At 40.0% G+C, this 17,167-nt stretch overlaps 1 protein-coding gene across 2 annotated transcripts; it reads left to right on the plus strand.

Moving 5' to 3' along the window:
* Positions 1 to 461: 461 nt before the first annotated feature.
* On the plus strand, positions 462 to 13,385 carry bnip3lb (BCL2 interacting protein 3 like b). 2 transcript variants are annotated; one of them, XM_061061327.1, is made up of 6 exons: positions 462 to 784; positions 3,821 to 4,052; positions 7,434 to 7,524; positions 7,845 to 7,948; positions 9,032 to 9,181; positions 10,840 to 13,385. In XM_061061327.1, the coding sequence occupies exons 1-6, from the start codon at positions 730 to 732 to the stop codon at positions 10,886 to 10,888; spliced, it is 681 nt and encodes a 226-aa protein (XP_060917310.1). In that variant the 5' UTR covers positions 462 to 729; the 3' UTR covers positions 10,889 to 13,385. The 2 variants fall into 2 exon arrangements, with proteins under 2 accessions (XP_060917310.1, XP_060917311.1); XM_061061328.1 differs by having other exon boundaries at positions 515 to 784; positions 7,434 to 7,512.
* The last annotated feature ends 3,782 nt before the right edge of the window (positions 13,386 to 17,167 follow it).

Raw genomic sequence — 17,167 nt, forward strand, 5'->3', positions numbered from 1 at the left:
AATTGATTGTACGTCAGTGTGTAAATCACCTATAAAACATTTTAGATTCATGTGAACATACAGGAACAGATCATTCATTTCATTACACAACCTTCACCTGGAATAGAGGCCAGTTCTGAAACCAGTTACTGGTTCAACTATTGATAATTTCGTGCCACTGATATTTAATGTGAAACCCCAGCTGTGAATCTTACCTATATGACCAATGAACGTGTTGAATACCAGCCGCTCACAGAAATCTGCTGATGTGGTGTGAGGATACTGTGAGCTAGACTTTGGCACACATCTGGCGTGTGGTGTGTATGTGGTTGCATGCACGCCTACCCCTGCATGAGAAAATGGGTTAACACCAATCATGACATGCCACATTGTTTTGATCAATTCGTCCGAATGAAGGTGGGTGGCAGTCGTCAATGTATGGTGTAATCGGTACTAGTGTTGTATTTTCGTTTGCTCGTTATGCAATTAGTCGTCCTCTCCCTCTTTTGTTATCAACGGGACAGTGTGACGTCAGCACCCAGCTGCAGGGGGGGGGGGGGGGGGTCTGAGCCTCCAGACGCGCTAACGGACGGGAAAGAGACGGCAGCGGCGCTTTAGCTCAGCTAGCCGCTCGCTGAAGACCAGAGCAAAGGGCAACCCGGATTCACGTCTGAATGTGTGGTAGGGCAGGACGCGTTTTGCACTGACTTGAGCCTTGTATGCAACCCGCCCTGTTCACCAGTCACCACCATGTCCGGCGCTGCTAACACTTCAGCAGACAACAACGGAGACTCCGGGCTAAACGGTGAGCTAAATGTTAACAAAATACTGAACTAGAGCAGCCTGTTTTCTCTTAAAGGATATGTCGGGGTACGTTGCTGTGTACATATTCTTAGTTGATAGGTGGGGGTTAATCATAAAACTAGTTTTTTCATATTTTCCTCCTTTTTTTCACTGTGAAGCTATATTGAAGGGGGAGACGTAAGAACGCTATGTTCAGTGTGTTTATTGACAGAAGTCGCACCAATGGGAAAGCGACATGACTGACTGACTGACGAGTAAGCCAATCAGCGAAGCAGGCGTTGGGGTGGGGGTGGGTTTAAGCAATTGTCAACAAGGTGAGATGGAGAAGGCAGATCTAGCACAAATGGGAGCAGAGAAATATGGACAGCTTACTCGTAGCGTAATATTCTGCTTTACGTTTAATTCGTTATTTTTGTTTTCTTATAGTTAAGATTTGGGTCTATATAAGTATATTTTAATTAAATACAACGAGTGTACCCTTTCAAAATAACTACTATAGAGTACCAACATTTAGAAAAATAACATAATTTATCTCTGCGTTCATTGCATGGATTAAGTTGTCAGAAAATGTGTCATTTATTGTCAGATGTTGAAGGGGGTTAGGCTCTTAAAGGGCCCCGGCTTAAATAAGCCATTTGAGACGTAAACAAAGGCATGTTTATTAGACTGCTTCGTTCACTAAGGGCCTGTTAGAGCCGCTATGGTTACCACATTATGGGGGCCGTGAGCTGGCATGCTATTTATGGCATCGGTGATAATGGGACAGACGTTTTGGACAGGAGGAAATGCTCACAGCTGTGTACGTGCAAGTTGATAGATGCAAGACCACACTTCCCAGCTACTTTTAATTTATGAGACACATCTAATCCTTTACCAGCATCAGAAAGTAAGTGGCAGATGATTACCATTGCACACTGGGCATTGGGCAATTAATGTTACTCCATGTTTCCAGGACTTGGCTGGTGGATTGTAGTAGACTTTTTAATAGGTCAGTGCATTATATGGATGTCAGAATATATCTTTCCCCCCTATTATATGAAGTTGAAAGCAACAGGTGTTGCATGCTTCTCTCTGATATTCTTTTGCATATCCTCTTTACAGTTATTGTGTAATAGTTCAAGTTTTTGTTTAAATAGCAAATCTTGACAATAAGGCCCCGATGCGCCTTTAAAAGAGAAAAAATAAATAACTGGAGTAGGCTTGTTAACATTTCAGTCATTTCATTTTGTATGTGGCCCCATAACAACATTAATTTGCCACTATTTTTAAACATGTTTGCACTTGCCTGATAAACTCAGTGGTCAGAATTACACCTGACAGAGCAACAATAATTTCACGTTTGAAGTTTAAAAAATCACACTAGTTTTATTTTATTGGTGCACCAGGACATAAGACATCTTCATCTGATATGTTCAAGGGCTAAATGTCCCTCAGCATATGTTGTGCAGACATGCTGAGGGACATTTAGACCTTGAACATATCAGATGAAGAAGCCAGCAGTGTGGTCTGTAATATGACCCTGTGTTATTTTTGACATTTCCTGAAGCTCCCACACCTCTTGTCATAAACATTTTTTTCCTTAATACCTGGGATCTTTAGGCAAGACACAGTCCCAGTGGTCCTCCCTCCTGTCTGAACCTCAGTATCAGTAGATCAAAAAGGGCTCATCGTGTCTGCATATTCTAAACCCACCCAACAGCTGAGAACTGCTCTGTGCCTAGAATGTTCGAGAGTGTCAGAGCCATGGTGGTTTTAGTCCATGGAATGAAGACAATGGGCTGTGGACAGCGGCTTGGCCTGCAGTCTGCCATGTAATCTGCAGGATGAGTGCGAGTGCTGAGTCGAGGGCTGTTCAGGAGAGGGAGGGGTCATGGTTTGGGTCGGGGGTATAACTGGCCTGACGCCTATGAAATTCAGTCCCCTGAAAGCCAGTGTGCACATGAGGTTTACTTACTGTTATGGGGTCAAGTGACCTGTTTGGTATGCCTTTCTCTTTTTTCATTTTAACGAGCACAGAAAGTTTTCTACAAAGCTGCATGACAAGGAAAGTTTTACTACAAGTTATTGTCCGAGTGGATTCCCCCTCATCTTTATTTTTGAACTTGGCTCTGACATGCTGTGCCTCCTCAGCTGCCAGTCCGTGGCTGAGCTCACGTACAAATAGGAACAGCATCATATAACACAGGCAAGGTTCACAAGAAACCACAGCACACACACAAGCAGGCATTTATTGCCCTTTCATCACACTGCACAGTGAATTGAGCTTTACTGGTGAACTTCTTTGACTTGCATGCTCTGGCTGTGTTGTTGTCACATTCCAGCTTAGGCCCAGTAAATCATTTAGACATCTTCTCAACCCTCTATTTTTTTCTTGACCTTTCTGACCAAATGTGTTTTTTTTAGCTGCAGTTTGTCAGAGTGCTGTGTCTTCTAGGAAGTTCTGTATTAGGCAAATACAGGCCTTATGTATTTTAACATATCAGAACAGGGAAACTACAGGTGCAATAACAAATATTAATGATTGTTGCAAATCCATGTAGGTGTTCCGGTGTTTTGCTCTATGCTGGCTCACCAGGACACAAAAAATTGAGTTACACCTTTGCTTGTCCTGCTATGGAAAATGTTTTTCAAGGCTTCAGATATAATTTCATTTTTCAAAGAGACTATCACATAATCTTTCTCCTTGATAATAAACATTTAGTTAGATTAACCTGAGCTTTTTCTACAATGTCAGGCCAGTGTGGAAAAATTCGACTTTTGGGGGGCTTTTGGCTTTATTTTTGGGCCGCAGGTCAGACTTAAACCCAGGCCGCCTGCTTGGATGAATATTGAGACCTAACTGCTGGGCCACCCTGTGGAAAAGATCTTTTAATATCATCTGGAATTTGCAATTATTATTTAAGGGGATCTTGTAGGGCATGAGGTCAAGTGTAAAAAATACTGCTCAAAAGCTCAAAAAGTGTATTCTGTTGTTGTGACAGTAACATTTGCAGCTCTGACAAATAACTGAACCTTAAATGTTTGTATCTTCCCTTAGGGTCCTGGGTAGAGTTAGAGATGAACAGAGGCGCAGCCGTAGCAGCTCACTCGTCCTCCACAGATGAAGCAGCCCCAGGCCTGCTGCCCCTCCCTCAGGTGGAGGAAGAGGAGGCCATGGTTGGGGGTCTGGAGCACGTCCCATCCTCGTCCTCCATCCACAACGGAGACATGGAGAAGATCCTGCTCGACGCTCAGCACGAGTCGAGCCGCAGCAACTCCTCATGCGACAGGTAGTGGACAGAAAAGTATTTTTAAAGGTCTCTGGGAGTACAAAAGCATACTGTAGGTTAAAGAACTTTTTATCATTTCTGGTCCAGCTCAATAGGAAGTTGTAGGAAAACAAATTGTGATTGTGCCACTTGGGGATGTAGAGATGTCAAAACGGTAGCTTACCAGATGTCCATAGTCAGCTGCTAAACTCTGCTTGAGGCTTGCAGCTTGAAGCAACATTAACCATTACTGGCACATGACACCAGAATCTCAAAACGATTGGTCAGCAGTCTGGTTAGCTTGTGGGTAATGTAACAGCCTGGTTTTTAACAAGGGAGTTAAAATGAGGTAAATAACAAAAGCCATATCTGGGTTTTTTTCCTAAAATCTTTCCTTGAATTGAAGAGTGCAATTCTTTACCATTGTAGTGCTCTAAAGAAAGTAATAAGATTCAACTGTTCAAAATCTTGCAGACACTAAGTTCCCAGAAGCTGTAGGGGGGCTTTTCTGCATTTAAACCAGAAAGGAATATTTATCTAATGATGCACCCTACCCAATGCAGCAAACTTCTGTTTCCTACACTCTGGACAGGTTTAGGTGACCAGGCTGTTATGTTCCTAATCTGCTTAACATTACAAAAAGATGGGGGCACAGGAATTCCCCCAGTGATTGAAAAGTTCAAACAAAGTCACGAGTTCTTTGGTTCACTTGAGATTGTGTTTATGCTTGTGGAAGATTGAGGGCCGGGTGGGGGAGTTGGTTTCTCTTTATCTTTCCTCTTGACTTGTTTTTAGTTCAGAGAAGGCTAACGTTTTTAAGGAGCCAATATCAAAATCCTTCCTAAGCTATATGATGAGGTGATTATTCCTATTTGTCTTTTTGTTGTTGTTGAAGTTTTTTTTAACCCGTTTTGTAGTTAGTCATTTTCTCTTTCATTTGTTCTTTTATTTATTGTAGATATGAGTTAAAATAACAAGTGTCATCTTACAACAGGAAATAATAAGACGTTGAACATATCCAGGGGAAAATCATCTCCATCTGATGTTACTCATCAGATGTCATTAGTTTTATTCTCAAACTAATAAAAAAAGCAAAAATAATAGAAAAGTTACAATGTTAAGACATCAGGAGCGGTCAGTAGCTTAAATGTCATCTAACTTAGAAGCCTAGCTGTCTGGATTTATAATTATCTGCTGAACACTCAAAAGATTTTGTTTTTTTAAAGGATTTAAAAATGTGTCAATAAGCTTCTTAAAACCATCAGCTTACTTTAATATTTCAGCCGTGAAGCTAAATCAGCCCAAAAACCAGGACCTACAATCAGTCAGTATTTGTGTAGCGCCAATTCACAACAAATGTTATCTCAAGACACTTTACAAAAGAGCTGGTTTAATGTCCTACTCTTTGTTATCTTATCTTCAAAGACCCAACATAAATCCATCATGAGCACAGCACTAAGCAACATTTAGCAAAGTTACAGTGGCAAAGAAAAACTTCCTTTAAGAGGCAGAAACCTCAAACAGAACCAGACTCATGATGAACAGCGATCTGCCGGAACTGTGTTGGGTTTGGGAAGTGGGATAGAGGGAGATGCAGAAAGAGACATAAATCTCAGTAGGAGTGGCCTCTCTCTCATTATTGCTATGTCAACATGTTGAGTCAGCGTTGACACTGACTCGACCGCTGCTCAAGACCTGAGCTGGCTTCTGAAAATAACATGTTCTTCCTGCCTCCGGTTTTATCGAGCACGTTAAATAAGTCCTGACCCCTCAACTCTCAGCCACATCATGAGCCTGTGTGTAACGTTTGAGGCTACGGTGAAGCAGAGCTTATCAGAGAAGCAGTCAGCTGTCAGTGAGTCAGCTGAGGATGTTTAGGAATATTCAGGCCAACAACACTGTGTCAACAAGCTGCTCTGATAGAAGCAGGACAAACACTAACACAGTGGCTCTGTCTTAACACTTTTACAACAGTCAAGGTGTCCTATTACACAGAGGTAGTTAATAAGTGCCCCCACCTTGTCCTTGTAACACACAGTTCATTTGAGTTTTCATTAGAGAAAACTGCTGGTTAAAGAGGGATACATATCCCTAACTGTCCTGGTTGAGGTGTTGTGACATCATGTAAAACATCAAGTCAGTGGCTCCCATTGTAGCACATTGGAGTGTTATGTAGCAACACCAAACGAAAGCCAAAACAGTGGTTGAGAAATAAAGTGACTTGATGGACAAACATCCATAAAACAGCAGCAACAAAAACATTCCAGTTAAATAATTCTTCTTCAATCAATCTTCTTGTACAATAATACTTAAACATATAATAAATAAAGCAGGGAACATCGACACTCACACATACAACAAACATACAAAATGAGAAGCATTAATACAATACCACAGCTGAAAGTATAGAACTGATTATTTTAATTTGTGATTAGCTGAGTCTTTTGACTATTTTCCTTCGTAAGAGATCCACTGCTTTTTCCATCAGATGTCAGAAAATAAAAAAGTGCCTATTCAATATATAATCTTACCTTTTTTTTTAAAGATATTTTTTGGCCTTTTGCCTTCATTGGATAGGACAGCTGAAGAGAGACATGAAACATTGGGAGGAGAGGGTCGGGGATGACATGCAGCAAAGGGAAGAGGCCAGATCTGAACCCACAGTTGCTGCAATGAGGAATAATAGATGATGTAGATGAAGTGCATGACACAACCGCTAAGCTATTCAGCGCCCTGTTTTTGACTTCTTTTTTGTGTCTTGAGAGTAGAAGGTAATACAATAGAATCCATTGTTTTTGGCTGCTATGCATGTTTATCAGTTAAATAACATGTAAATATGTAGAAGTGTTACTAAGGATATTGGCTATTACATTTTTTTTGTTTAAATTTACATTATTGTGGGCACTGATAGCCTAGTGGTTAGTGCAAGCGCCCCACTCTCTCTCACTCCAATTTCTGACTATATCAACTGTCGTATAATGAAGGCATAAAAAGCCCCCCCTTTCTGTTTTAGATTCAGACTTAAGATTCACTACATGTTGTTCATCCATATGAATCAAATGAGAAATTATTACCAATAACCTGCGCATGAAAAAAATCAGAAAAGTGACTAAGCCATACTGTGTAGACCGGTGGGTATTTACAAAAGGGGAAAAAAAGGAAGCTTAAAGGTCATTTAACTTAGGTTTCCCAGGGTTATGTTGCTGCATTTCCTGTAGTTTATCTCATCCTTTGAGAAATGTTTGCATGGTTGTTCAAACAACTGCTAGTCAATCAGAAAAATATATTTTCATCTATTCCCACGATAAAATGCTGGTAACTCACACATGGGAACTTTGTAGGATCATATGAGATTCATAAAGAATCACGAGTTTATGACGCTGATTCTGACTTTTCCCACAGCCCTCCACGGCCCCACAGTCCCCAGGATGACGGCCAGATCATCTTTGACGTGGACTTGAGTGGCAGAAGAGACAGCCAAGTAAGAGCCTGGGTACTTTTCTCAGGTTCTTCATCAGTCTATTGCCATGGCAACCTCAACCATCAGCTTTGCAGGAGATGTACAACTGCTTTTAGTTTCCATGGAGATTGCTGCCACACCCAAAGTAGATTTCTGTTTCTTAAGCACAGCAGGTGTTGTCACTGCAGCCATACTCCTCTTTTTCCAGTCGTTTGATCCTTGTTGGGCTTCTTTGAGTCTATTCAGTGTAGAAAAAAAAGAATTTGTATAACACGATTAGTGTCTTTGTCCATATTGCACATAAAAATTGTCAAAAACCTGAGCTTGCCAAATGACTTACATGTTTTCTTTAGTCAGAAGAGGAGGCCTTGGACAAGGACAGGGACATGGACATCCTGATGAAGGATGCAGATTGGGTTGCGGACTGGTCTAGTCGACCGGAAAACATTCCCCCAAAGTAAGTCTCAACTCAGTAAACATCAGCTTAATGTTTCCAAGGAAACTGAACACACACCGCTGCTTGTTTGTCCAGTGTTAGTGGTTAGTCATTATGGCAAAGAGGATGGTCGGAAGCAGAAAGAAACAAAGCCAGCTGCTGGAAACAGTTGATGATGATCTAACTTTTTAAGAGCTAAAAAATCTAAAGGAATCTATTCATATGTCTCCTGTAGATCATCTCAGATTCTAAGTTTCTCTTTGTTTGATAAACTCAGATTTGTCTGTAATTGATCACTTCTATGATTTATGCTGGGGTGTGATCTTACAACCCATCATTAATTCTAATTAACTTGCACACTTTTTTCTGATCTATGAAGTTGGTCATTTCTTAATGACTTGCCATTTTTCATTATGTATTTGATAAATTTGCCCAAAAAAATCTATTTATATTTGAAAATGTTAAAAGATAGACTGAAACTCCTTCAGACGTTTGTATAAAAAAAGTGAGATTGTAGGACTATCCAGTCAGCCTCTCTAAACATAAAACCTACAACCTGTTTGGCAGAAACAATGTGGCTTTGATGGTTTTCTTTTTGCCAGTTTATCTACACTATTCCCCTCACAAATATATGCATGAAATAAGACAGTGGTCCCTGTCTTCTGTCTGGTCGAGCAGCTCTTCTAGTGATCACAGAATAATGTTTGGAGATTGAACTGTAAATCAAACTAGAGACTCTCTAGAAGCCTGAAGCGAATATTCTCTGCACAGTTAATCTCTACTCTTTTGATTGGTGTCTTGTCGTTAGCTTTGAAAATTACCCGGAGGTTATAATTTCAGTTACCCGGAGGTTATAACCTTCATTACTGAATAATTCGCTTTTTATTTGCCATCACATTTTTCCTTGGAGTGAAGTCTGCAATTTGCTTGTTCAGTCTAACACACTTCTTCCCCCCGACAAACTTAAAACAGAAAGCTTTGATTAAATGCTGCCTTGTAAGTGACTTAAACAATCGATGTTCAGGATCATAAATAAAATGTTAGAAAGGTGTAATTTTATCAACTTTCTGTGATGTGTCTAACCTGACTGTTTTAATGATGCAGGGAGTTTCATTTCCGTCACCCTCGGCGCTCAGTAACACTCAGCATGAGAAAGACTGGAGCTATGAAGAAAGGAGGCATCTTCTCCGCCGAGTTCCTCAAAGTCTTCATCCCCTCGCTGCTACTATCACACATCCTCGCCCTGGGGCTGGGGTAAGAAAGAAACACCACACATCACACAACAGATGACGAGCGTGGATTGTTTTTAAGCTTTCACAGAACACTGTAACTGGTCACTGAAGCAAACCCTTGTAATGTCCAGTAGGGGGAGCTGTACATGCACTATTCATTTCCCCTCCCTTCTTATCAGCCTTGACAAACATGCAGAGCAGCTGCTGACTGAAGGGGCTGCACACCTGCTGTCTCATAGCGCGCTCTGACACTCCCAGGAGAACTTTTGTGTCGTGATACCGCGTGTTTCCATAATCTCTGCCACTCAATGAGATAATGTCCCCGTGATACCTCCAACACCTCGCGTACGAGACGCGGTATGCAATGAGTGTCATTAACAAACCTGTCATAATCACAACATCCCTGTTGGCCTGTCTGTGCTTCCTACAGTTAGATAATAAGTCACTGTGGTGTTCTCACTCAAACAAAACTGTTGTTTGTGAAGAGCTTAATGAGTAAAGGGGCCAATAGCTTTTTTTATTGCTTCTGCTTTTTTATTGTTTTTAAATCTCTTCACATGCAAAATGTTGTTTACTTGTCAGCCCATAGTGCCATTATGGTTTTGTTTTTATCTAGAAATTACCAATTTACATCAGTCTTAGTGGATATCTGCTGTGAAGAGTAGTATCCAAGGAATCCCAGTTTTAGTGTTACTTTAGTGAAACCTGTGACTTTTTTGGGCTATTTTGCCTTTACTAGATAGGACAGCTGAAGAGAGACAGGAAACGTTTGAGAGAGTAGGGGACAACATGCAGCAATGGGCCGGGGGCAGAACTGAACCAACAGCTGCACGCGCACGATATAACTGCTCCCCAAACTGGAATTTAAAAAAAAATTGAGATTTGAAAATCTAGTCACCTGTCTGTAATTCCTCTAATCCTACAGTAGAATTACAAAAGCATAAGGACAATATCCTCCACTTTTCAAAGAAATGGACTAGCAGGTCGTAAAGCTTGTTAAGCATGAATGCACAAACGTCTACTTTCTATTCTATGAAAATGCTACCTAATCACTTTAGCATAATGCTTCATCTACACTGCTGCTTTCCATTCAGGTGAGTCAGGTCCAGATATTAGCAGTCAATGCTAGCTCTGCTATTTATAGTGTTTTTTTTGCTTGTCACATTAAAAAGCTGCTATGACGGGGTTTCATTAAATGCTGAGTAATCTCTTTAAACAGATATTGACTTATGAATGCAGGATCTGTAGATAAAGGACACCCTTTATTTTTGTTGCTAGCATTCTGTTTGTCTTCTGAATAGCATTGTCCAAATAAATTTAAGCAGGCCTTGCTTTTAAGGACCAAAAAACATTCTTGTAGGGAGAAAACAGTTTGGATGCATCGGCTTGAACACATCTTGGATCATCTAGGGAGGATTGAGATTTCTATTCATCTCTATAAACAGATATCTGAGTGCAGCAACTATCTAGCCGTTGATGTTGTCTCTCCACTCAAACTTGACTCCCGTATATCAAGTTACCTATTGGACTGTAAACAATGGCCATATACTGAATGTAGGTCTAGGCCTGAGTAGGAAGAACTGAAAAATGTTTTGTCTTCAGATGATATCAGATGATTCTGAGCTTTCGATGTGGGTAATACTTAACCTCCTTCTTGTCTGTGTACCTTCTCATTGATAGAGTCTACATTGGAAAGAGGTTGACCACGCCCCCCGCCAGCTCTTTCTGAGCCTGAAGCTGAAGAAAAGTGCCTGAGAAGTGGCCAGGAGTCATTGGAGAAAGTTTTGCTCTCGCGAGGAAAGAAAGCCCGCCTCTCCTCCCTCTGCCCTGCCTGCACCCTGTTCCCCTCCTGAGATATGACATGTTCTCTGGAGAATTGCATCTGCCTTCTCCCCCCTCTCTCCCCCCTTCCCCTTCCTTTCCTTCTTGATCGCTGTTCTCTGACTGTCTGTAGATATCCCCCCCCCCCCTCTTTATCCTTCACTCATTTGTAAAAGCTTTTTAAAGAGTGTATAAGGTCATATTTCTCTTTTCCCCTACAGATTGGGTTTAAATGTTTTTAACGGGTGGGTTTTCAGGCATAGTCACAGCATCGAACCAAACTCTTCGTCTCTACGACACATGCTGTCCCAGTTCCCTTTGAGCATCTGATAATAAGGGGGTTTTAGAACTGACCACAGATTGTGCCACCTTCATGAGTAGTCCAACTTTAATCTCCAAAAGGGTTCGACTGAATTCAGAGTTGGCTACACAAAATGAAAACGTTATCATGCCTTTTTGAAAATACCAATTTTGTCAATTCTCTTATATAATTTTTTATTTATTTTCAGACAGTGGTGGTTTATTAAGAAGTTGTAATGATGAAAGAAGTTACCATAGTGGCCATCCCAAACCACAAGCGCTCATGAGTTACTCTGGAAGGGAGGGGTGTGCCAGAAAAGAGAGATTTATGTGACAATTTTTCATCTTTTGAGAACTATGATTTAAAATCGATCAGTAACTGGAAACAAGGGTGTAGGTGTGTGTTGTTCAGGCAGGCAGTGTGTCGCTCTCCTGAAGTACACTAACAGTATTTTGTGGTCGGGTCTTGGGTTACAGCGCTATAAGGTCTGAAAAGGTTCAGTCATTTGTCCAAAAAGTCAGTGTCAGTGTCTTTTCAGTGAGTCTCCTGGTTACACTGCAACATATCGTAGCAACCTAATAGTTCCCACTCCCTTTAACTCCAGATGGGGCTGGATATTACCTGGTACTCTGCAGATTGTTACCCTTTCTTTGGAGATTTAAAGGATATTGTTTCAAAAAGGTTCAAAACTTGGAGAGATGGATTCCAGAGAACTTTCTTTATATTGACTTTTAAGTTAAGGAGGGTTGAGAACTTCTATATTTAAAAAGTACCATGAAGGTTTTAAGCTAAAAAAACTAAATTTGAATTACATTTTTGTTCCCTAATATTGATTGGATTAGGGGAGTTGTTTTTTAAGCTGCTACATTTAAGTAAAAATGTCCAGTGATAGCCAGCCCTTCATTCTAACACTCCAAACAAAGTGTCCATAAAACAACAAGAATCAAGCTGCCAATGAAGGGAGCTGATTGGTGGGTCTGTCTGAGTGAACACAGGAGGGTGATCCTCACTCTCACTTTTGCTGGAGTGACACTGCAGATGTGCAGAAACGTACAAATGACTGACAGGTGTATTTTTACCTTTAAAAGGCTCTACTTTATAAGTAAACAGGTACTTTGCTTATATGTTCAATAAGGTCTGCAACAATCTGCAAAACCTCATTATCAGACATTAGCTACAGGGCGGTATTTCTGAGACTGGACTCATCAGTTTTCACCTAAACAGTCAGACTTGGGTCAAATAATATTTGATTAAGATGATTAGATTCCACCCAAAGACGTTATTTGTTTAATCATGACATGAAGGGGGGTTTTTTTGGAGCAAATTTCCCTCAACTAGAAGTAAATAATTTGGCTTTTGTATTTATGTAAATTAAATTATTGTTGTTCCTGATGTCTCAAACAGAGGTAAGGGTTTCAAATTGTAAAGTTGTCAATAAACGTACTTTATTAATGAACTCCTGGACAGTCAGTTTAAGCCCTCTCTGAAAACTGACAAACTAATTTGTGATTATGACATTTTTATTTCAATCAGTGTGCATAACAGCTGAACATAAAATTCTCTGTCAGAAGAAAAAAAATCCCATTCTCTTCTCTTATTGACAGCTCCATTAATTAAAAGTAAAATTCTGCAAATACTATTTGACCCTGCGTGTCCGCTCTGGCCTTCTTATGAAAGGCTCGTGGACAATCAGGGCTTTTGTTTTCCACTCCTGCCACTGAAGTACTGCTCTGTTGTTTTGTGCCACTTCCATGTGTCTGCCCGTGTTTGAACATGCAGCATCTGACAGCAAACTTTGGATTGCTCTTTCATGTTTGGTTTTGTTCTAAGTGTTTTTGTTTTTTTCCTGATGTCGAAGAAAGATTGTGAACGTACAGAGCAGAAGTCCAGTGATGGAGGGTTTGATAGTGTTAATAATGAGAACCCCTCCTTTTGATGGCAGGGCCTAATGTGAATAGGACATGGAAGGTGTGGAAAGAGATCTCCCTCAGACTGAGACAGTCCAACAGCAGTTGTTGTAATGATGCATTTGCTTTGATTTTCTTTTTCCCTTTACATTGGAAAACTTGATTAACATTTTGTCAATAAAGATTACCTGAATTAAGCTTTTTACAGAGTGGAGAGTGTTTACTGTTTTCATTCAATGACTATATTATTCTGTATTACTCACAGGACGCCTTCAGTCTTTCATTTGAAGAACTATGAATGTTTTAATCTCATGAGTAAGAAATTGGGGAATTTAACCTTGACGCGTAGTGACGAGGTATGTAAATGTGGAGAAGCAGCTACCAAGGTGCACAGTGAGTGAAAGGCTTGGGTCAGCATGGTCGACCCTGATGAAGGCCACAAGCTGTACTTCTTACTACAAGTGTTGCTGGAGCTTTTAGAAGTATGTACTGTAAATGTTTCATGAATATCAAAGGTTCTTATTCACTAAATGCTGCTCTAACTCGTGAATTATCTATGCGAGTTGAGCTCTTGTTGACAGCTTCCATATGAAGATACTCTGATTATTTTGTAGAAAAAAAGCAGCTCAGGGGAGTTCTGTCCTTCAAATGTAATGTGCAGAACTTTATTGCATCAATCTAAATAATTGTAATTTATCCTTTTTGATTATTCTCATAATCATAATAATTAACATTTGTTGTGTTTTGTCAAATATCTGTTTCCATTTAATTCAGTCATGTCAAGACAAAGTCATTTTCTATTTAGTTCCCTGTTTAAATAATTTAAAAAAATATATGTACAAGTATTAAGAGCCCAATGCCTGTAGGCCAAGAAATATCAATAATATTTAGTAAGCAAACTAATATTGATTAATAGATCCTTTAAAGTAAAGAGAAAAAATAGATTTGCAAATCTGTAGGGTGATAAAAAAAATCATGTCAGTGCATGGTATTACACTGACATTCAAGTTCAGAGCATCTGCAGAAACCTCGTGTAGGCCTCATGTTTCAGCACACAAAGCTGAGACCAGAAGCCCTCTTTGGAAATCACAACACACTCTCTCACTTTCTGGGGTCTCTTCTGAACTCTTCCGTATGAAGATACTTCTAAAAAAAGCAGCTGAGGAGACTAGAAGCTGGACTTATATCAAATTAAATGTGTTTATCAGACAATCCAAGGCTTATAAACAATCTTTACAAAGGGCCAAGTTGTGCAGAGGACAGCACTTGTCTTTATTAGATTATCTCTTTAGCTCTGGTGGTCCTTTGTTGGCCTGCTGTAACAGAAGTGTTTGTTGGTTTATATAGCCCTCCTGTCAAATCTAGCATTTCTACAGGTGTCAAGTTGCTCTTCTCAGAACCCTCGACCTACACACTTTTACCCGGTGTGACCTGGATGTGTTTGTTACTTGAAACCAGAGCAGGAGGACCTCCAGGAAGACAACATGTCAGCACCAACTTTAACTACATATTTGAGGTGTTGTCCCCCCTGTGTAGCCTCCGTCACATGAAACAACAGTAGACCTCTGCCCAGTGCTGATTGGAGAAGCACTGCTCTCCAGTGGTGGACACTGTGCAGTGGTGATGCCTTTGAGCTGCTTCTGATCATTCCTTGGTCTGATAACGTTCATAAATTTGATCTTCATACAACAAGTGCTGCTGGAGCTTTTTAAACTCTTCCATGCACTTTGGTAACTGGTGAAGTTATGCCAGAAAACCTTACTCTGCTTCTCCGTTATGAATAATTCCCCACAAATAAATATGACTAAGAAAAGTGTCTCCATCACAAAGTCTGATTTTAAATATAGCTAGGTTACTTCCATGCATCTTTTGTTTACAGCCAACATGTATTTTTCCCTTATTCAAATGTGTGCTGTTTTCTACAATAAGCTTCACAGCGTATGTATTTTTATGAAGTGAGTTTTCCTCTGATGTTAGTAAAATGGGAGAGTCAGAAATTTTGCATTCAATTTTGAAGCCATGTTTAAAACATAATACTGATCAAGCGTTCATATATGTTTATTTGACCCTATCCTTCTTCCTGAATCTCCCTATATCCCATTTCTCAAACCCAGCACAGTTTAGGCAGATGTTCATCATGAGTCTGGTTTGGCACAAGATTTCTGCCTCTTAAACAGACGTTTTTTATTGCCACTGTAACTTTGCTAAATGATGCTTAATGCTCATGATTAACATTGGGTCTTTGTAATGTAGCGATGAATACGCTCTTTTACCTGCTTGAGATAACATTTGTTATGAGTTGGCGCTATACAAATAAAGATTAATTGATTGCTTACCAACAGGACCTCGTCACACACCCATTGATGTAAAAATTGATCCAACTATATTATTCAGTCTGTGTTTGCAGCAGAGCCTTCAGAATAAGAGCGCTCCATCCTGCCTTTTTAAGTGATTACATTTTCTGTTACACACTAATACATGATCTGCACTCCTCTTGCCTCCAGAAAGTGACTTCACATTAAACTAAGAGACAGCTTTAGTTGTACTGAAAGACATTTTCTTACATTGAGTCAGAGTCAGGTTAGTGGTTTATCCCTGCCTACAGTCTGTGTGCTAAGTTCACTTACCTGACTACTGGAGCCTGCTTTTAGTCTTACGATCTGTCACACAGACAAAGGACATACATGTCCCTGAATGAAGGACAACAGAAAAACACCTTTATGTGAAACATCTTATCAGCTGATAACCTGAATATTTAATTGATCAAAAAGATGAATGAAACTGGAATGATTTCTCCTTAAAAACAGCTCCATAAGCAGGCTGTGATTCTTTGTTGCTCTAATTTGAAAACAGATGCAATAAGTTGAGATAATGTTGCTTTTATTGATGGCAAAGCAACGAGTCAATCTACTATAATAAAGAAAAAAATAAAGAAAAACCTGAACATATATTCAGGTATTTCCATAAAATGTATTTAAGACTTATGCAGAAACACAGTAGATAAAGATATTTAGAGTGTATATAATCCAAGTTAAGAAGAAATACCAAAGAGAAAGAACAAAAAAAAGCTACAATAATGTCGTCGATGTATTATGTTACTGTGTACAGTATTAATCAGTGCATCAATAACTGATCTGAAAGACCCCCCCCCCTCCCCCCTCCCCTGCTTCCTCGTCAATAATGCCTCCACCAGTCCTCCTCCATCCTCCCTACATGGAACCTCAGCACACCTGTTCCTGTCCAATCCAGACACAGGGAGGCATGTGGCTCCTCCCACTGCAGCTGATGGCGTTACCATGGGTTACAGGGTGGTGGCCAGCTCAGTCTCCATTCTTCTGGTGAGAAGACTTTCCTCCCCATCCTCGTCTTAGGGTTCACTGCAGGCAGATAAAAGACACACTGTTTGATCTACTGAGAGGAACATAAACAGTGTTGACAGATTTTCAATATTCAGGGATAATTTAGTAAACTCATGATGCATGGGTGTGCAGGATTTGCGTCTCTTGAGGCTGAGTCTGCAAATAAAGACAGCTGCTGTGTTTTGAAAAATGAAAAAATCAGCTGTGTTCATGTTTTATTTATTACGTATTCACAACTGATCAAACAGCTAACACAAAACTCAGACACTGTAAGCCATGAACAATTCAGAAACATTTATTGTCATTCATATTTCTCTATAAATCAAAGTCAGGGACACAATGTTTGAAGTCTTCCTGTTATCAGGTGTGTTCATTCTTTTGTCTTTCCTCCTGCTTGTTTTCCTCTCCTCACTCATTGCTTCTAGTCTTCAATAACACAGAAATGTGGACCACAGTATTATCATCATGTCATCAATTTACACTTCTGCAGTTAAAGGCATGTGCTAATTGAATTTTAATTGCGAACAAATGGAGTAAATATTATACATTTCCCTAATGGATAAACTACACTTGCTGTAGTTGGCCGACTGGTGTCCATGTTTGATTGACAGCAGAGCTAA

This window comes from Labrus mixtus, chromosome 17, assembly GCF_963584025.1.
Source record: "Labrus mixtus chromosome 17, fLabMix1.1, whole genome shotgun sequence".
NCBI classification, from domain to species: domain Eukaryota; kingdom Metazoa; phylum Chordata; class Actinopteri; order Labriformes; family Labridae; genus Labrus; species Labrus mixtus.